Below are 21479 nucleotides of genomic sequence, written 5' to 3' on the forward strand. Positions count from 1 at the left end.
TTAATTTGCTTGGTTATGTTGTGTAACTTTGATTAGCATTAAGACCCATTTAGGCTGCCAGGCAGAGCGCACTCATTGAACTTTAGCTGATTTAGGAAATCTAGAGATGACATGTAGATTATTTTTGTACCCCATCGACCAATTGATTGGATTTGCCTTGAAAATAAGTTTCCCCTGGTGAACTCTGTGTATAAGCACCTTGTTTTCAGCTAAGGTTAGAGACGGATCATATATTTGGTGTCACTGAGACAGCCCATGGCTATGGAGGCCAGTGGAAGCTGTGAGGGAGCATGATGTTGATAATGAGGTGTACAGCCACTCCGAGGAGTTGTGATATCTGCTATCAGCCCTCAGGCAGGGAAACCAGACACCTTTTTATAGGCCTAATCCCTCTTCCCATCCCTCCTCTCTCTCTCGCACTGCTGTTTGTGTGCACTGTCCTGGAGCTCTGTGTGTATAGTGTGTGAGTGTAAATGCAAATCCATATATACACAGTCTCATATTCACACAGGGTCTGTGTCAGAGTGCAGTTGACCCACCCTGGTGACAGATGTGTGAAAAATGGTTTAATTAGGTGCAGATTGAAGCTTACTCTCAATGAATCTAGCACTTTTTATATCTCGATGTTATCATATAGTACGCACTATTAAAAAATATGTTTTGGGTGGTATTTATGATGAAGTAATACCATCAGAACAGATTATTAACAGCTGTGTTTATTAATAGTATAATCTGTTTCAGGCCACATCCACATGTGTGAACACACACTGCCTGCCAGTTGACCTCAGAGGTCACACCCTAACCCTTGACCTTGAACATATGAATGATGGCGTCTGGCGTCTGTGGGTTGTGTTTTGGTCCCCAGGGTAGCTCTAGGTCCACAAAAGATGGATATGTGTGTGTTTGTCCATCTAAAATGTAGACAAAATATGAAAGTGCTCAGCCAAATGTGTCGACCATTATTAATTTCACAACATCAGAGATGAAGTTTACACAATGCTGCCAATATTTTCCTTTAAACTGATCTAATCTTTTCAAGGAAATATTTTGTTTATCTTACGAAACAAATTAATTTACATATTTGAGTAGATTCCAATGAACTGTCAAGTTTTTGATTCTTGTCAACTCAGTGCGATGCATAGATCATTATCTAGCTCCGACCAGAATTTCCTTTGCTCTACCATATATTTTGCAGTCTTGTATGGAGAGCATCTTACTGTTGCAGCTGAGGAACAAGAGCATTTCGCAAACAGGTTACTAACACCCATGCTTTTCACTAGAAGTCACACATTCTTAAGCAACACAGAAAAGCGCAGTCACTACACATCAGTTTGGATAAGAGCATTCAGCAGTGTCATCTGTGGTGCAGATTAACTGGGTTCTACTGTGATCAATTTCACTTCTTACATTCATATTTGTGGCTTTTTGTCAACTTTGCCTCTAAAAATGGAAACAAAGCCCGTAGTTTCTATGCTTAAGTTGTTAGTGTTGTTACAGCGTCTTGATTTCCATGTTTCCTTTGCAATGTCTCTCAGTTCCCATGAAGAAAAGGGTTTTATATATTGTTCAGTGTATTTTTAGAGAGATGGGCAGCTGGATTCTTGCCCCTCTTTCAGGATGTTGCTGCAACACTCAACAGCTGTATAGCTTTGTTGGATTTTGATTATAGGTGGAATGCACCTTGTCAAAAATGTAACAAAAAAAAAACATATTGTGGACTATGGGGCATAAGACAACAAGAAATTGATCCTTCCCTTTGTTTCTGGTGCTTGTAGTGTTTTTTTATGGTGGCCATAAGAGCTCCACATCCTGCAACTTAAGTAGAAAGCGCATACAAATAGAGAAAACGCAACCATATCACAAAGTCTGCAAGAAGTGCAGATGACAACTGTTTCCAGGGGGTGCGAAAAAGTGATGCACACAACCAGGGCATGCTCTTTGTCCCAGAAACAAAACATTTTTTCTCATATTCCAACACCACTGATGGATAGTCGACTTCAATAACTTCAAGAGTCACAAACACTGCAACAACAAGCTGTCCCAGCCATGTGCATCCCTTTTTAGTGTCCCCTGGAAACAATTTCCTTTGTAATCTGTGTTTAATGATGTTGGGATTGCTGATGGTGAGATCCCTCGTGAGAATGTAGTATTGTTTTTCAGATGTTTGTCTCAGGGTAGTTGTTTCCTTTCTTAGTTTTTCATGTGATGTTTTTTTGGTGTATTTAATTTACACAGTGTAAGAGTTTAATAAGCCACAACTGATCCTTTTCCTCTGTAACATCTGCCCAGGGCTACAGATGAAAAGCAGCTTTGATACAATACATGTATTGTGCATTTTTCCCTACTGAAAAAAATAATAAACAATAAACAATTTCTGGCAATAAAAAAAATATTGTAACTATTAGCAGAAAAACAATAATAAAATATTGGTAATAAAACTTAGCTGACCTTCAAAATATTAATTCTCAAAGTTGATATTGTCTGAGAACATTAATCTGGTCATGTTGTTGTGTTACCACAGAAAAGTTTGTGAGACCCAGAAAATTGAACTTCTCCTGTTTGATTCATTAGAGATGTATCAGATACATGCCTTAGCAACAGAGCAAAAGCTGTATGTGTATCTGTGCACTTTTTGCATAAGAGCATGTGTCTTTTGAGAAGTCTAGCACACAGTGCTGAGGACATGTCAGGGTGTGTATTTCGGTCTCTTCTGAGCCTTCGGGTGTTGATGTGTGTTTTTTTCCTCCGCACTGTTTGGACTGTCAGTCACAGCTGTCAAACACATCCCCGTATGAACGGCAGGCTGGGTTCACACTCTCTCAATCAACCCCCCGTTGCGTGTGCATGTGTTGACGTGTGTTAACGCGTGTTTGTGTGTTAGCATGTGGAGGTGGGTGGTCGAGGCTCTATTCATAGCAACTGCCATCCCACTGTCACCAATACCTCGTATGTCAAACTACCTGTCAAAGAGCGATGAGAGAACCCCTGGGTTTTCCCTCCGTGCTCCACCCAGAGGTTAATTTTATTCTATTATTATTCAATCTATCTGTGCTTTGCAGATTGTATATTTAAGTGGGAGAGACCTCTGAAAAGTGATTTTATCAATGAAAGTTAGAGCTACATTTAGTGTTCATTTTCATTTCCCCTGTGGCAACAACAAGCTAAACATAAACGGTATTCCAATTTCAGGAGTCACATTCTCACAGTTAAACTTTCATCGATAAAATATCAAATTTTCTAAGATTTGATATATTTGACATTATAAGATAATATAAGATTATCAACGTAACGGCTTTTAACCAGGACCGTCAGTATATGCATGAAGTGGCTTGTGGAAAATAAGATATGCCAAATTCGGCAGTCTGCAGCTGTTATTTCAGTGTGTTAGATATATATTTAATCAAACATCATATATTCTGCACAAAAAATGAATTAAATTCTGCCTTTTCAGTGTGCAGCAGTATTTTTTTTAGGTAAATATGACTATGGGATCAATCTAAAAATGCTTAATTTCAGTCATTTCTTAGTCGTAACAATTTAAAGCAACAAAATTGAAACTGTGCAGGTCTTGAGACTAATGGCATCCTGTTTTACTTCTGTATGTATGTATGCGTGGCTGTTGCTTAGCAAATAACTGAACCAAGCACTGAGCGTGTCTTCTCATGTTGTTGCTATAGTTACTGTCACTGCCTGGCTACTCAGCGCTACACCAAAGAAAAATAAGACGAATTGAAATCTGAGAGTAGGCATTTAACTCACTGTCGACATGGGACAAACCCTTTTTCCTCCTGTACTGTTGAAATCGTCAGGAGAGCTTGTTAGCTGTTAGCGTTAGTGGTTCCTGCAGTGTGTTTAGCTGAGGGAGCTAAGTGCTAACAAAGCTAACAGTGCAGCACTGAAACTGAGAATTTCTGTTCAGACCAACATGAAGCTGTTTAATTTGACAACAAGTTTACAGTAAATAAATGTATTGTAGTACTTCAGCTGAGTACAGTTTGATTGTAAAACTTTGTAATAATTGTACTTTGAATGCTAATACTTTAAACTTAAAACTAAAGATTGTAATAAAGTAAAGAAACACTTTGATTTCGGACATTCACTTGGAGCCTTGCATTTGCCAACATATTTTGCAAAGGTGATGCTGGCACCTCATGTATGCCCTCCAGTAAAACAAACCAAAGTAAGATTTAGTTGACTTTTAAAACATTGATCTGATTTTTAGAAAAAGCTGCATTTTGCTAAGCTGAATATTTATTTTTGTCTTTATATTGTTGAAATTTCTCGTAAAGCTGACATGTTGTGACATTTCAGTCTAAAAACAGGGTCATATGTTTTGTTGTGAAGTAGAATCTTTATCTACACAGTAATTGTGGTTGTCTTATTGCTGGCCACTATCAACAATTGTGACCACTGGCCAAAATCTTCAGATCAAATAAAGATACATGACTTTGAAAAGCAGAATCTTTATAGAATCCTGATAAATTGAAAATAAAAATCTTCGCCCATTTGACTGCGATAACTCCCATCTCATTTCTAGATGACTGGGTGTCTGCCGCTTACAGTCAGCCAGCCTCTGGTCCAGATTTGACAATTTTTTTTCGGCCCAGAGATGCTCACTATGAGTTTGTGGTTGCGTGTGTGCTCTGTGAACGAGGCCTGAGGGGAGGTTTGGTATGGAGTTTCACTCTGAGTTTTCAAGTCGGGCCTGCTGCTGGTTAGAGGTGTGGGGTTTTAATAAGCTACCGCAAAAATATGGTCTGTCACCCTCCGACTGCTCTTGTGTTTAGCTTCTGAGAAATTAAAGTGTCAGTCTGATTGTCAGCCTCTGCATATGTGTCGACATCTGTGTGTGTATTCTAAAGAAGCCAAAACAAATTTATATTATTAAAATTTATATTGGGAATAAAGTGAGTAGAATTTCTAATCTGCGGTAGGTTTTTCAATATAGCCAGTGGTGTTAGTTTATTAAATGCTTACTGTAATATTTTTGGACTGGTATGCAGAAGAAGGAGTCTCCTGAAAGACAATATTCAGTTTTATTCTTAACATTTTAAAGCCTACATACTTCCAAAAACATTACAAGCATTTAATTTTCCCTCAGAATATTGTTGTTGGCAGGACGGAGGAGCTTTTATCAATTTTCCCATGGCTCTCGGGCTACAGTTTAGTTCCAACCAGCGCAGAGAACAATTTGGTTGGCGAACGTAATCCATCACTGTAAAAAGAGAAGCTGACAATCTCGCTTTGCAAAGTTGCATCAGACTGGAAATCTCAGGCTGTAAACTTTTACACCATGAAGGATGTTCCCTTCGTGTCTCAGTCAGATTAATGTGTGCGTTCAGGCAAACAAGCAGGTGACATGACGGGAGTGAGTGTGTGATACTTCCACGTTCTACTTCTCTGATTTTTGTCTGTGTCTGAAAAGTTTTAACCAATAGTGAGTGCTCTCTGTGGTTCGGTTAGGAGGACCCTCATTCTGTCAGTCACAAGCCAGTCAAGCCAACAGATGAAGCAAAGCAATGTGCCTCTGCCAGCCATCGTCCTTGAGATTAAATGGAACTGAAATCCAGCTACAGTTTAACATCTTTTCTTTACAGTGGTACCTTCAGTTAGCCTTTGGTTTTGAGTGGACAATAGAAAATACCATCACTAAAAATATCATTTGGTCTTCATACAACTGTTACAAACATTAAGTTGTTGTATAGTTAGACATTTAATGAGCAGATAAAAAATATGTCAGTGTTGTCTGACCAACACAAAATGAATTTTAGCACAGGAAACCTGCCCGGTGACTAGAGATGGAACCAAAAGTGAGTTTTTATTGGCCAGTATTAATAGATGAATGAAAATATAAATCAGTTGGGTACATCCCCGCTTGAGTGGCAGCCGCGACCAAAGCCAAGCTTGCTGATAACCATAGTTATCTGATTAAGTGGCTTACCTCTACATTTCAAAAGTAATGGTAAAATTTACAAATAGAAGAGGATTTTTAGAGTATAAGCTTGCTTCACTGTATTTTTAATTTATAAATAACTCGTTTTCTCTCTATAAAGAGGCAGTATCAGATTCTATGCTACAAATTTGAAACTAGGACTGCAAGTAATTCACTATCCATTCTTTCCATTATTTTCTGAATTATTAATTGTTTTGTTTGTTATATGTCAGAAAATAGTGAAAATGAATGTTAGTTTCCCAGAATGAAATGAGATGGATTCACGTACTTGTTTTGTTTGATAGTCTAAAAACAAAAGATTTTCAGTTAAATATCATAAAGTACAAACAAAAGCATCAAATTCTCTCATGTGAGAAGCTGTAACTAGCAAATATGTTTGTGTTTTGCATTGTTGCTTGAAAAATGAGTGAAATAATCATCAAAATAGTTTGATTAATCGACTTACTGTTGCAGCTGTATTTGAAACCAGAATTGTTTACTAAATAGGGTCCCAATGAAGTCTGACTGTCTGGTGTTAGCATTAGGGCTGCAACCAAGGATTATTTTAATCGGTTAATTTGCAGATTATTTCTACGATTAATTTAGTTAATGAAATGTCCAAAAATATTGCAAAAAGTGCTCTTAACAACTTCCCAGAGCCCAAAGTGCTGTTCTTTTGTCTTCTTTTGTTTCTTTTTGTCCAAAACCCAAAGTCTTTTCATGTACTACCAAAAATGACATAGAAATGCAGCAAATCCTCACTTTAAAGAAGCTGGAACCAGTAACTTTTTGACATTTTTGCTTGACAAATGACTGAAACAAAAAAATTGATTATCACTATAGTTGGTATTCATTTTCTTTTGATTGACTTAACTGATAAATCCGAAAAAGTTTAGGATTATGCCCCTGCCTTCTATTTTCTGGCTCCGTTGGCAGTTTAATGCAAACATTTGTCCTGCTTTGATATTTACCAAAGTTGATGCCCTCCTAAAAATTGTGTAAGGACAACCAAGTATTTGATAGACACAGGCTCAACACCCTGTGAGCCAACAGTGACATCACTCTCACTTCCCAGTGAAAGCCCCGAGTCAGGACATCCTCTTCCACTGTAGATGGAACAACAGTTTGTCTCATCTCATACCACTCCACTGGCCTTGGCACACTTGCCCATGAGTAACCATGCCAGGGTAAGCTACCTGCTGTTTAATGGGCCTATCATGTTCCTAATGGGATATCGGCAAAGTAAAAAGGGCCTATTTCAGGCTTCATAAACAGACCTGGAAGGGACGAGGAGTGTATGGGACATGAGTTTAGTGGTTTACAAGGCTTGAAAAGCAGCAATTTTCCTTACACAACTAAAAATCTTTATCATGTGCTGTTGATATCAAAATAACTCTTATTTGATTTGGAAGCAGTGTTGTTGGCATAGAAATATTTACTTTTAATGCAGTTTGGACTTTTGTAAGCTCTGTTTTAACAAAACTGCCAACAAACTCCAGTAGTGTTGTTGAAGATTAATCTGTAAAGTAGACTTACTTGACTTTTAAAATGATTGCTTCCTCATATTCTTTTTTTGGTTGATGATTTTTTAATGGCAGAAGTGCTGCCAGTACAACAGTTTCACATCATATACTGCTAAAATACATTTGAAATAGTGCAGTTGGTGGCAATGTTAAATGAAGAAGTTTGTATTTGTTTTGTATTTTGCTTTTTTTGTCTTAAATTTGATGCTTTGGCTTCTTTTTCTTGTCCTCATTAGTACATAATTGATAAATGGGACCTGGTTTCAGCAGTAATCATGTGTTTGTGTTGCTATTTTCTTGCTGGTATCATCCTCTGTATGCTCTAGTATTGTAGTGAATCCTATCGTGTTGCTTGATTTGTCACCACTGCAGCTCGACCGCAGTGTTTGTCAGCCTCGTTGTATCCTGCGGAATCAGTGATAGTAAGCAGGAGGTGAGGAGGAGGGAAGGGAGAGTGGTGATAACGGATGGAGAGCAAATTAGACAAAACTCATCTAACACAGCTTCCTTTTCCTCCATTGACCTCCGGCTTCACTTAAGAGTGTCTGCGTGTGTGTTAGAGGCAAAGAAATAGTCCCTTTTCATCCTCACAGTTGGCTGCATTTGGTGCTGCAGCTCACGTCATAGGGTATTATTCGCAAAGGAAAAAGATGAGACAAATTTTGGGTGTGAGCACTTATTAAATAGCTGCATGTGTCACACTTTTGCAGAGATGGAGCCCTCTGTGCCTCACAAAATGGGATTAAAATGCGGAAAACAAAATTATAGAACAGAAATAGGCCACATGAATAAATAAAAGGTTGAAAAACATTTTTAAAAAATACATATTTGAAACGGTAAAAGTGTTACGGGAAGACAAAAGTGACTATCTTACTTTAATGGACAAGAAGGCTTTAAGTCATTCTGTGACTGTAATGACCCTTTTGGCTTTTATGCAGCTCATTACAATTGATATAACTCAGATTTGACACTTATGTGTTATGTTAAGTCAAAAATTCTGTGCCTGAACTTTCTTGAACTTTGCCACCATGCATGCCATTTCATACTCAGGCCTACCCTTCATAAACTGCAGATGCAACAGTCCCCATGCCTTTCTTTTCTTTCTGCAAATCTACCTTTTGCGGTTTCCTGTGTTTGGTCTCCTTTGTCTTGGTGTTTGTCTCTCGAGCGAGTGTGTCGAAAGTGAGCGCGTGGAGGTGATACAAAACAGCGGTTTTTCACAGAACTTGCAAACCCAACTCTTTAACACATCTGACCGACGTCGCCTCTTTTTCACACATTGTTCCTTCACAGTAAAACCGGCCTTCCTGTCCACAGTAGTTTCATAGAATCCCATTAAAGTACTTGAAGATTTTTTGAGATTAAGGATGTGAATTTTGATGCATGCATATTGTACTTTCATAAGGCTTTTATTTTTATGATCAATGCTACAAAATCTTCAAAAAGTAGCGTGTGAAAGCAGCCTCGACTGATTCATGTTTCTTGCGCCCTCTCTCCCCTATTTCACCTTCCTTTTCTCTCTCTATATCCACCAAATCCTTCCACTTCAGCTCGGCGTAGATCCCATTCTCCCTCCCTCCACAACGTATCCGCTTCTTGCCTCGCCTTTAATCTCACCCCACACTCCCTGCAGTATCCTCTCTTCCATCGCTCCGTCTTTGCAGTGGAAGGGGTGAGGTTAAGAAGGGGGGGGAGGATGGGAGGGAGACGAGAGCCGTCTGGAATCCATTAGCCAGTTGAGGCATCAGTGTTTCGCTGTGGGAACCTTATTGATTGCCCTCCTTTATAATTATTCCACCTCCACTCCCTCCTTCTGGCTCTTGCACCAATCATGCTTTCAGTTTCTCTCGCTTTCTCCTGCCCTTTATCCCCTCTCTGCCTCTTCTCCCTTGCTTTTTTTATTGCTATTTTCATCCCTCTGTTTGTGTTTGCGTGCCGCTTTTTTCAATTTCGCACCATGCCTGCGTGCCAAAACCCCTCACCAGACGAGCGACACACAATCTGTGTGTTTACTGACGGCATGTAAGGTGTATTGACATACTTATCAGCAGCATGCAACGCTACCACATCCTACATAAGGAGAAAAACTGACTCACACACACTCTGCTCCTCTTGACACATGTACACACACACACACCCCTCCATACAGTCACATCCACGTGCTGCTTACATCCTCTTTATGCCAGCCATGTGCCTTTATCTGCATGTTATTGTAGTGCATCAATAGACGGATGTTGATAGGTCAATGTTTGTTACCTCTGAAAAGTGGTGCATTGCTGTAAAAAGGAAGGCACTCAAAATGTTTCCATGTAGTCAGTAAGCTATTAAAGAAAACAAAAGGACAGTTGCAGTGTTTTAACTTTGCTACAAACCTACAGTATGTGCATTGTAGTGCTGCTTAAGAACAGTTTGTCACATATCTGCAGTGACATACGCTCTTGATCGTTTGTTGTTGCTGCAGCAAGAGGCTGATTGAACGCTGTGGGGACTTTGACCTCAGTATGTTTGTCACAAGCTCTGGAAATTAGTTTAGCCATGAAACTGGGATTTAAAAAAATTACATTCGATAGCATTTTAACCACCAACAGGAAAAGTTGATAACATCGAGGGCATAGAATTTAACATTTTTATAAAAAGCTAAATATAACAAGGCTATTACATGACAACAATATATTACTTTTCCTTTCTTAGCTAGTAGCAGAGAACAGCAGAAAGACTCTAGTAAATCTTAAACATCAAAGTTTATTACTAGGCTTTATTATGTATATGGTAAAATACATAATTTTATTATTCACCATTAATGAACTGTAAATTCTTATTTAGGCTGTCAGCATACTTTGTACAACTGTCACAATTATGCAGCATAGAGCTGCATGGACCCATAGCTAGCTGGCTATCTTGTGCTTGCTTGCTCACTACTGTTATTGCAAGCAAAATACTTAGTGCTATAAATACTTCAGCAGAGAGAGTCCGTGCTGCAGCCAAATTAGTGGAAATGGTGGGCGGCGACTATCCAGAACTGCTGACATGTATGGCGACTATTTGCATGTTTCCCACAAACACCAACAGGAGCAGAAGTAATTCGGCTGCAATGAATTTTTGGTGTGGGTCAGTTTTTGTTGGGTACCGTCGCAGACAACCAGCCAATGGCAGCGCATGTCTGTTGCATGAAAATGTTACCCCTGGCTTGCATAAACATGCTAGAAACCTTCTTCAGAAGCATTGTCATTTTTTTTTTCTCTTTTTCAGCACGTTTGAGCTTATATATGGCTAAAAATGAGGCAAAATAGAATAAAACAGAACCTGTGAAGCATTCATTCAAATGTAGAAATAAGAAATCATTTAGACCAAAAGGATGACATGAATACATATGAGGGTTTAATTCCATGAAATAGTATCCCTGGAAATACACTTCAAAGTATTTCCCATTTTCGCGAGAATAAAAAAAAAAAAAACGAATAAAAACATTTTGTAGCTGGAAGAGGGCATGTCAAGGGCGCAACACGAAGAGGCGCATTGAGTGCACACAGATCCAAGCAGCGTCTCCGAGAGCATACAGAGCTGCAGCTCACATGTGACAATGAGACCAACCTGGCGGTAAACCTGCAGCAGGCCTTCACCATGAAGTCCAAAACCTGCTCCAGAGGAGGAGACCTCATTAAAAACTGCAACCGTAGAACTACAGACGGCTCACAGCCTCGCATCCAGCAGCCTCTGAGCACTAACAGAATAATCCTCCTCAGCTTCATAGAATGTCTTTGAAAACACCAAATAACTTGCTTTAACCAATTTTGTTTGTTAATGCAGTAAAGATTTTTTTAATATCATTTCCATGAGGCTCTTCTTCTCAGCAGACGGATCACAGGCAATGAACTTAGCACATAATATTCCTCACAGTCGCAGCTGTAGCACAGTTAGCGAGCTGCATGTTGATCGAGTCCAGTTCTTTTGATCATTATTTTTTATCATTATTAATACCACAAAATAATACACTAAAGCGGTCAGATGGTGAACCCAGATTTATGCGTATTTCTCCATGTTGCCTTTAGTGTTGTTTGAAATATGACCTGAATTGAGAGGCAACCTGTGACTTCATTTCACCAATAAACAATTAATAGTTCATCCATCCAATTAGCCAATTAGTAGAACATGTGTCTGGGGTTTTTATTGTGAAAAATGTTACAATTTCTTTTCTCACTAAACTAGGATCTAAAGGTTATTAAATACAATATGTACGTGTATGTATATGTATGTGGTGACACTGAACCACTGTGCTGCCCTGTTTGGCCTTGAACCAACACCCACAATTTCATGACTTAAAGCGTATAGTTTGACAGTCTTTACCGGCTGCAGGGATGTCCCATAAATACACATTTACATGATGCAAATGATGGGGGTGGGAATCTTTGGGAATCTCAAGATTTGATTTAGAGCTGCAGCAATTGCTCTGTATATCAATCTTGATCTTTTTCTTTTTCTTTTTTTTTTGAAGAAAAACACCTAGCTTTGATTTGCTTCTGATTCTTGGTGCCATGTTCTAATTCAGAAGTGATTCTCGGTCTGACCTAATGAAGGCCAAACAGACCAAAATGTTGTATAAATAAATATTTTAGCAGTAAGCGAGACAGCGTGTGGGTGTTCTTCTCATTGTTCTCGGTTCAGTAAATAGAAAACAGGGCACTATTTTCCTGGCTCCATTTCCAGTGCACTGTGTACCAAATGGATTTTTTTTTTTTACTCACATTTTTAGATTACAAATGAGGCGAACAGTGAACCTAACTTGATGAATTTGACGCCTGACCAATCAACAAAATAACAGAGAAAAATGTGAAAATATCACCAGGAAGCATGTTTTAAAGTCTACTGCCTGTATATTAATAATTTAAGTGTGGTGTCTCATTAAACAGATGTTAGTCTACATGTTCTAGGGTGTGTTTTTTTCTTTTTTTGGATGTTTGCTTTAGCTGCAGTATTTCCAGAAGTAAATGATATTGGGATGCTCTTGGAGCTCTGGCTCTCTATGGATGATACTGGCTGAAGGCGGTAGCCAGCGTGTCAATAACTGACACAATGCCAAAGCTCTCCAGGTGGAACTCACACTAGGGAATCCAGCCTCTGCACGTGCCAAGACACAGACTGTAATTTCACTTTATGAGACTAATAAGACTGTGATTATTTGGCTGAACGGAGGGCTTTGTACTGACTGACAGTTAATGACAAACGTGTGAAGTGTTAACACCCTCAGGTGAAACAAAAGGAAGTAGATTTTTCTGCTCCACTCTTTTTGCTTTTGACTCTTGTGCTCCTGTCAGTGGCCATTGTCTACATTTTTTAATATAGTTTTTTTCTCTGTTAAAATTACCACTTAAGCTAATTTGCATATTAATTAAACAAAGAAATGAAGTGGCTTAAAATTCAGAAAATATGTTCAAGAATTATCACATGCAGTGTAAAAAATATTATACCGTTTGCATGTCGTGTCGATCAGTTATTACTCATAAAAAAGTTCAGAGTACAGGTTGTACACGTCACTGCTTTACCAACAACACAAAGAAGCTGACCAGAAAAGAGTCATCCTCGGCAGTGATGTTACGTTTACGGCGTTTTTGTGGTGTTTGCAGTGGTTTCCTTTTACATGCAGTCTATGACTTTCAGGTATGACTCAGTTACACTTCACTGAACTTTAGGATAGTATCTTTGGAGTGAGCAAAGATATATGATGCTGTCATAATAGTGAAAATGAATGATTAAACACTGGAGAGACGACATCAGGGAAATGTAGAAATGCTTGAAGAGTTAAATAAGTTGTCACTCATGTGTCATCCTCTCAGTTTTAGATGACAGGGATCACCCTTCACTTTTCTTTAAATGTTGAAGTGTGTCAGGGGCCTCATTGCTGCTATGCAACCTGCGGCATTTTAACTGTGACTGTCAAATATGATTGAAATACTCAGCGGAAAGTTGATCTGAGTTTCCGTTGTGTCATGCCTTCGACAGGTAGCAGGACTTTTTAAAAAAAAAAACAGCCTAAACGATGGTTTCGAAAACGTCTCTACGGGCAGAAGAGAAGAAAAAAAACTTCTATAAGTTTCCATCTACTAATATTGCTGACAAAAATTTCCATTTATTTGAAGTATTTGTCCGAGGGCTAACCCAAATGCTAGAAAGCTTCTACCGTTGCCATGGTATCTGACATCCAAATCATTATTCGAAGGACGGGGACGATTCGCCGGCTGTACCAAAAAGAGGCAAAAGACTGCTAGAGAGACCAAAATCTATATAATTTGTTTTGTCTGTAATGTTAAAAGAGGTGTCACTTGTTTTTGGTGTCTTATTTTTAGACTGGAATCAGGAGTTTAATAGATCTCATCTCATATCTTTTAGAATACAGCAGCATTTACCCTGTTACAATCCCAGCGGCATCTAGTTTTCAAAATGCTGCATGTTGCCTCGGACCAAGCGAAATCTGCCCTCAGCGATTATGCACCACTGAACTGAAAGCAGTGTCAGGAAATGATCAAATCAGATGCCCTTGTTCCATTTTTACAGTTCAGATCGGCACACATGAAGTCAGAGAGCTGTTGCTGTTGTTATCAGTTTGCTTTTTTAGCATTGTCGCACAATGAGGTCTGTATCACCACCACATCTATTAGATGGTTAAAGCTGTAAAAACCTAGATGACCTAGATAAATAGTCAGTTTGCCATCAAGGAATTCACTTTATTCTGCAATAATAATAGTATCTAAAATGGTAAATGAAATCTGAAACAACAGTGTATTTTTCTGATGATGCACAACCTGTTTTGACATGCCATCAACATGAGTTACATTGAATAAAGCTCAGTGTCTGTACACCTGCTTTCACCTGCCTGCTTTCATGAAAACACAAAAACATCCACCGACACGTCCTGTCACTTGGCTTTGTTTGAGCACAGTGCTGCTACACACTGTCAAGGCCACAGTGACAAGCTGTGTGTGTGTGTGAGTGTGTGTAGGTGCACCATTGTGTAATGCAGTGTTTACTCTGTGTGTGTGTTTGTGGTTGATAGCCAGCCCACTCATGTTTTCTTCTCACTTTGTGTCTTTGCAGGAAGTTCGGGGAGCGCCCTCAGCCACAGCGCCTAACAAGGTGAGTGCATGAATACACACACACACACACACACACACACACACACACACACACACACACACACACACACACACACACACACACATTCTTAAGACCTTGTTGTATTGTCATAGTGGTATTTGTATGTCTACCTATGTGTAGAGGGTTTCTTGTTAGTATAGTGATTCAAGAATAGAGTTAATTTTGTTAGATTTTTGAGAGATCTTTAAAATCAGCTAAAAACAACTGCAAACTGCCCTCACTAGCCGGCACCAGAAACACCAGTTTTATTAACATACACATTTTAATTACAGTGACATCATTTGAACTGTCATCCTTGTCAAATTGCCTAAAACAAGTTGCATCTCAGATATAATATACGCAATATTTTTATGTAAAACGTTGAACCGTACAGATTAAATTATGCTCAATTTTGAGTGTTTTCATTCTCTGAAATGAGTCGACGAGTCTCAGTGTAAACTTCCATTTAAATGCGAGGAAAATTAGTTCTTGCCTGTAATTGTCAATCCTTTTCACCAAAAGAATTTAACAGGGATTTTTCCAGCTGTGCGAGGCTCCAGGGTGCAACTGTTTGGGTCGCGCATGTGCCGAAATATCTATCAAGTGTGACTAAACATTTTCATTGGTCGCACCACTGCACCTGGTATTTAGAGATTAGAGATCAGATTAAAAAATGTATAAAATATTTTTAACAAACACCAACCACCTATTCCTGTATACAATCATTTACACAATGTGTTTAGAAATCAAATTAAAATATATTATTGGGTGACGCTAAGTTATGTGCTGGTGCACAATTATAAAAAAGTTAGGCGCACCAGTACTAAAAACAACCAACTGCATAAAATCCGTGGTTCGGGCTCTGAGGAGCTAGTGATGATTTTCTAAAACTGTTGATTAAGTTAGAAATGCATTTGAGAATAAATACAGTGCTGATTGGCTGCATGTTGTTGCCACAACAAAAGCACATTAATTTGGCAATGCCACAACATTGCATGTGTAGCTTTACTGTGCACTGCTGGCCTGATCGTACATACTTTCACCACTGGACAGCTGTTATCTGTTGACTCCTGCTGTATTACATCATTTCTGCTCTGCTGTTGATTGTTTATTAGTTAGATCTCTGTAATTTTTCACTTTCAAGTCCTCTGGGACATTCTTTAATACGCTTGTGTTGAAATGAACCCCATTGTCTGTAGAGAAACAAGACGGAGAAGCAATAATTCACCTTTGCTGAGGACTTGTAGTCTAAACTTGCACTCTGTATGCACTGTACTGTGTTCAGCTCTGACGAGCAGCGCTGCAAGTTTTTGATTATTCTGCTCCTCTCATGTTTGTTCCAAGTCATTTGGAGCAACATTTGGGTGAACACATAACGTTGATGGATGTTGTGGTTTGCTTCTGGAGATTTATGTGTGTGTGTGTGTGTGTGTGTGTGTGTGTGTGCGTGTGTGCGTGTGTGTGCACTTGTTTGCTTGTTGGTGTTTTATTTCTTTGTTACTGGGAACGGGCATGGGTTTGCCTGCGTGTTTGTGTGCGTATGTGCTCGTCGTTTGCGCGTGGCGCTCAGCGGGGAAAATGAGGGGTTGCGTCGTGCCTGGAACAGCCGAGCATGGTTTTGGAAAAAGGGGCCCCAGCACCTTTTTGATGTGTCCCCCTCTTCATTCATGTGCTGCCAGTCCGCTGGCTTGCACAGGCCCGTCCATTTGTGTGATGGTTTCGATGGCCAGAAATATGACGGGCACAAAGCAGTCTTTACCCAGCAGCCTAAAGGCTTAAAACACAACAACTTTACTGTGTGTTAGTGTCTTTGTACCCTTGTGTCTCCCGGTGTCGTGTTCTTTGTGTTTGTCTCTTTGTATCTGGCTCAGTGTCCTCGTGTCTGCATGTTCACTCACACCCACTTGTCCCTCCTCTTGCAGCCCCATGGTTTTCTATCAGGCAGCTAAAACAGTGCACCGTCCTGCAGGGGCTTTTTAGGGCAGCTAAAGCTCTCTGGGTCCTGCAGGGCCTCCCTGTCAGGAAGGCTACTCGACTGGAAATGCAATACATGACACACACACACACACACACACACACACACACACACACACACAGATCTTAGATTCAGACAGACACACACACAAACAGACACAACACATGAACATACAGGCGGGATAAGCTGCCTCCTCTGTTAGGGGAGCCGCCCCTTCAAGGGCTTATTCACCCAAACAACAGCTCTGCAGAATCCATCGCCTCACATGCAAACGCTCAATAGAAACAGCCTTTTAGTTATCGAAAACGTCCATACTCAGACTAAAATAAGACCCTGATATTTTTTTTAATTAAAATAATTTTCTTTTGCATTTTTTTCCCTCCATCTTTTTGAGTGAAAAGACTACGGTTCATCTGTTAGTGGTTATTATTTTGCTAATCTGTTAATCTGACATTTTTCTTTTTGAGAAATACAGTCAAAATTCTCTGATTCCAGCTTCTAAAATCTGAACATTTCCTGGTTTCTTTCCTCCTCAGTAACGGCAAACTGAATATCTTTGGGCTGTGGACAAAACGAGACGAATCATTTTTGTTACCATTTTACATTTTATAGACCAAATGACTAATCGATTAATCAAGAGTATAACTGCCAGATTAATCTGCAATGAAAATAATATTTAGTCGCAGCCCTCACATCTGCCATTCAGCTTGCACTGAATTTAAAGTATAAACATCTATTTGTTTCCCTCAATGGCTGTTGATGCTTTTAGGTACACTTTTGTCTCTTCAGCACTGCTCTTTGTTTTAAAACTGTTGTTGTGCAGTATAACATCAGAGCTGTGATCTGGTCCAAGTTATAGCACGATCCTGTTGTTTTAGGCAACTTCCTATCAGCGTTTTAGAGGCTCACAAGGGCCTTCTGGAGGTCAGACATCAGACATTGTGCAGGCTCTTCTCTTTAGGTCACCACTCGTAGATTCACAAGTGGAGAATAGATTAAAGTGGAGGGTGAGCGGCAGCCTGGAGCAGCTGATTGTTGATGTCTTAACCCCCGAGCCTGACACCACGAATGTGTGTAATCTACCTTTTGTGATTCACGAGGGCGCACACTAATTGCAGTCTGATCATGTTAATTGAGCTATTTCACCGTGCACGTGTGTTTTAATATGCCCCTCCACTGTGTGTGTGTGTGCACGCGCGTGTTTTGAGTGTGTATGTTCACAGGGGGTCTTGTGACAGCCCCACTCTGCTGTAGACGCTGTGGCAGATGTACAGGACAGATGCCTGTCTGCTCGGCTGCATCTGTAGCCTGGCTTAACCTAGCCCCTCCTCTCTCACACACACACACACACACACACACACACACACTTGCACGCTCGCCCGACCCCCTGTAGTGCCTGCTGTTGAATATGTATCTCTTTTTATGAATCTGTCTGACACATTTTTGTCTCACTTGTCAAGCATTTCCTCTTTTGTTTTCTCTTGTATGTTAACCTGTTTCTCCCTTTCCTCGCTCCATACATCTGTCACCTCCTCATATTCGTCTTCTTTTTTAATGAATACCCTTTCGCACATTTTCTTCACCTAAAAAAAAAAAAAAAACAGCCATCAAACACATGTGCCATTTGCTCCTTGTCCACCACTATGTGTGACACTCTCTCTGTGTGGTTGTTTGCTCCTGTGTTGTGTTGTTTCAGCTCTTCTTCGCTGGTATTTCCTGCATGTTGCATATATGGCCTGATTAACTGTGCAAGTGTCTTGTTAGTTCAGGTCACCATCTGCATCACAAATCTGCTTGTGGCTTAACTGCCAACCTTGCCGATAAAAAAACGTTTTTTTGCATAGATGCATGTTTGCATTGTCATTGCCTGCCCCTCGTTGTGCGCAACTTTTTATATTACATGTGGATGTGGCTTTGTGTGTGTGTGTGTGTGTGTGTGCGCGTGTGTGCGCGTGTGTGTGTGTGTGTGTGTGTGTGTGTGTGTGTGTTTCAGTTCAAGATTGAGGTGCCCATTACACTCACTTCCTGTCTCTGATGAAATCTGATGCAATAGGACATTGATTTCCCAGTTTGCACTGTTCTTTCTGTGTCTAACTCTAGATATATTTGTATTGGAGTGTTTTTAATGAATACTCTCCCTCCATATTCATAAGTCTTATTTATACACACATGTCTGACTTTTGTGTCATCTTGTGTGTCTGCACGCTACTCTCGCATAGGAAGTCAGGCTGTGCACTGGTCACTGTCTCTCTCACTTCTGCTTCCTTTCAGCTCTCAGGAAGAGACCTAATCTCTATCTCTTGTGTGTGTTTCAGTATGTGTAAGAGATGAGTGATTACTCTAACGTCCCTTTTATCCCCTTCAGTGTCACTGATCCCTGCAATTATCATTTTTTTGTTTTCGTCTACATATTTCCCCCTCCTGTGCCAGTTGTTACAACAGTTGCATCACATTTTTGTCTTTACGGGCAGATAATGAAGTCATTGATTACAGGCAGCTTCTCGAACATCATTACTGTTATCATTTCCCTACTGTACCTCATCTCATAAAAACTTTGCTGGACTACTATCAGATTTCCATTCTCTCTTTTATCACTGTCCTTAAAGGTTAAATTAACCCCATAATGAAATGTTAGTCATTATCTTCTTACCCTCATGATGTAAAGTAAAGTCCAGAAAGGTTTCCTGGTCCACAAAACATTTCTGGAGCTTCACAGAAAAACAGTGTTGCCGCATTCTCGTAAAAAACTGAAGTAGATACATAAAAAACAACTGAAATAAACATAAAATGGCTCCATACAGCTCGCCTGGTGTAATCCAAGTCTCAGAGAAGAATCTGGCTTGGAAAGGGGTATAAATAACATCTTTTCAAATCAATTTGGGATCTCAGGGCTTCCTGGCACTTGGTTTACATCGGATGAGCTGTATGGAGCCATTTTACATTTTTACTGTTGTTTTTCAGCCCACATCTTCTTCAGTTGTTTAGGTGAATTGCTTCAGTTGTTTTTGTTTTTTCGCTGTGAAGCTCCAGAAATGTTTTGCAGACTACAAAACTTAATCCGACTTTCCATCATCATTTCACCCAACATGGTGTGAGTAGATGACTGAATTTTCGTTTTTCAGTGAGCTTAACCTTTTATTGGTTTTTAAGTACCCAGTTACTACTCAAGCATGGCAATGAATGGTGCATGAAATACTGGTGTGGCTGTGTCATGTGTCTGGCACAAGCATACAAGATGCTCACTAGTAAATGGCCAGTTCTGTTTAGATGATGACAAGGAGCCACATCTACATATTTTTCTAGACACTTTTAAACTGAATAGCCTTATTCATTTTGACGACAGTTTATTTGTGCTCATCTGCGTTTTACACATTGGGTGTGTCATTGTCATTTGTTCCCTTTTTAGGTGGTTGTTTTTCCCCTCTTGTGAATGTCCCTTTAAAGTCATGATTTCACCCTGAATTTCCCCATCCTTAAACTTTTTGTTTTTTTACGGTTTACGTCATCGCCTCATAAATATCGATGGCATGGTTTTTATGGCTGCAATGCAACATTACACTGGAAGGAATTTGAAGAAAATATTATACACTTTCCCTCAAAATTCAGCCTGACATATTTGGTATCTTTGTAAACGCTGGGTTCCCCACTAGAATTTAATATAAAATTCTGTGGGTTTGAACAATGCTTGGCTACATGACACGAGTTTGTAAAGACGGACCCACCGCTGGGTTAATCATTTGATCCCAGGATATTCAGTTTCATGTGATCATTGCCACATGTTGGGGCATCTTTGTTATCTATTCAGAGGTTATTCAGAGGTGGCTGTGAAGTGGGTAGCCGTGCTTAAGAGGGCATTGCCGATGACAGCACGTTTAGAACGGCTGCAAGTGAAAGCTTAATCTTCTGGTGAGGCATTTCTGTCTTGACAGGGGGGGAACGGTCTCTCCCCAACTCAGCCACAGTGGTCTGGAACAGTTTGGTGAGCAGTGAAACAGTGTTAACCACAAGCCAAGGCTGTCGCACGAAGCCTACCCAACACCACTGTGAGATTCTGGTGTCATAGAATAACTATGCTGCAATGTTTGTGAATATTTACTCAGAGAATAAAAGATGACATTAATTATAGAGCTGGGGGATTGTGGCTGACTTAACTTTTATTCTTTTTGGGGGGGATTGATTTAAAGAGGTGATAATTGGAGTTTGTGAGGTGACGTTGGAAACGGAACATAAGCAGAAAGTTGTGTTTTCACAACACACAGCAGAAGGGCAGTTTGATTACCAGAACACTAGTAAATGGGAGAGATTGTGAAAGTGGATTATTCTGGAAATCTGCGGTTAATATCATTTTTTTGTTATTGATTAATCTGTTGCTTATTGTCTCGATGAATCAATTAATTGTTTGGACTATAAAATATTAGAAAAACGCCGTAGTTGCTGATTCATTTCTTGTTAAGTGACTCATTATTGTAACGCTGATATACACGCAAACTGCCGTATATAAAAAAAAAAAGTGCGTGAGTGTGTATATGAGTCTTTTGTTTTATCTGTGATGTCACCCTTCCTGCAAGTCGTACAGGTCCTGTCACATCATCAGAGGTGTCCAGTGACATGTGCCGGCCCTGCAGGTCTGACATCAGCAGGTTCTGACTCCATATAATCAATCAGAGCTGAGTCTCTCTACTGTGTCTCTATCTGACACTGGCGAGTGTATCGCTCATTTCAGCCCCAGAGGAAGGTTATGTCATTGAATGTAAACATAAGAAAAGTGAGATACTTCAGCACATCCTTGCAAAAAAAAAAAAGAAAAAAAGAAAAACCTCAGCTTGTGAATGTACTGTGCCCTTTTCTCCTGGCTTTATTTCAGGAAAAGAAATAATTTTCTCCATGTGGTGTGTAAATGGTATCAGATTGCGTTGGATCA

The 21479-nt window shown here is 39.7% G+C and overlaps 1 protein-coding gene across 1 annotated transcript in view; it reads left to right on the forward strand.

The window, feature by feature from the left end:
* Nucleotides 1–21479, forward strand: part of rbpjb (recombination signal binding protein for immunoglobulin kappa J region b) — a 49974-nt gene that overhangs the window by 18152 nt on the left and 10343 nt on the right. Inside the window, exon 2 of the mRNA XM_073475371.1 lies at nt 14545–14583. Coding sequence (XP_073331472.1) covers nt 14545–14583 — 39 coding nt within the window. The remainder of the gene's footprint in view (nt 1–14544; nt 14584–21479) is intronic.

The sequence above is a fragment of the Pagrus major genome, chromosome 10, assembly GCF_040436345.1.
Source record: "Pagrus major chromosome 10, Pma_NU_1.0".
NCBI lineage: Eukaryota > Metazoa > Chordata > Actinopteri > Spariformes > Sparidae > Pagrus > Pagrus major.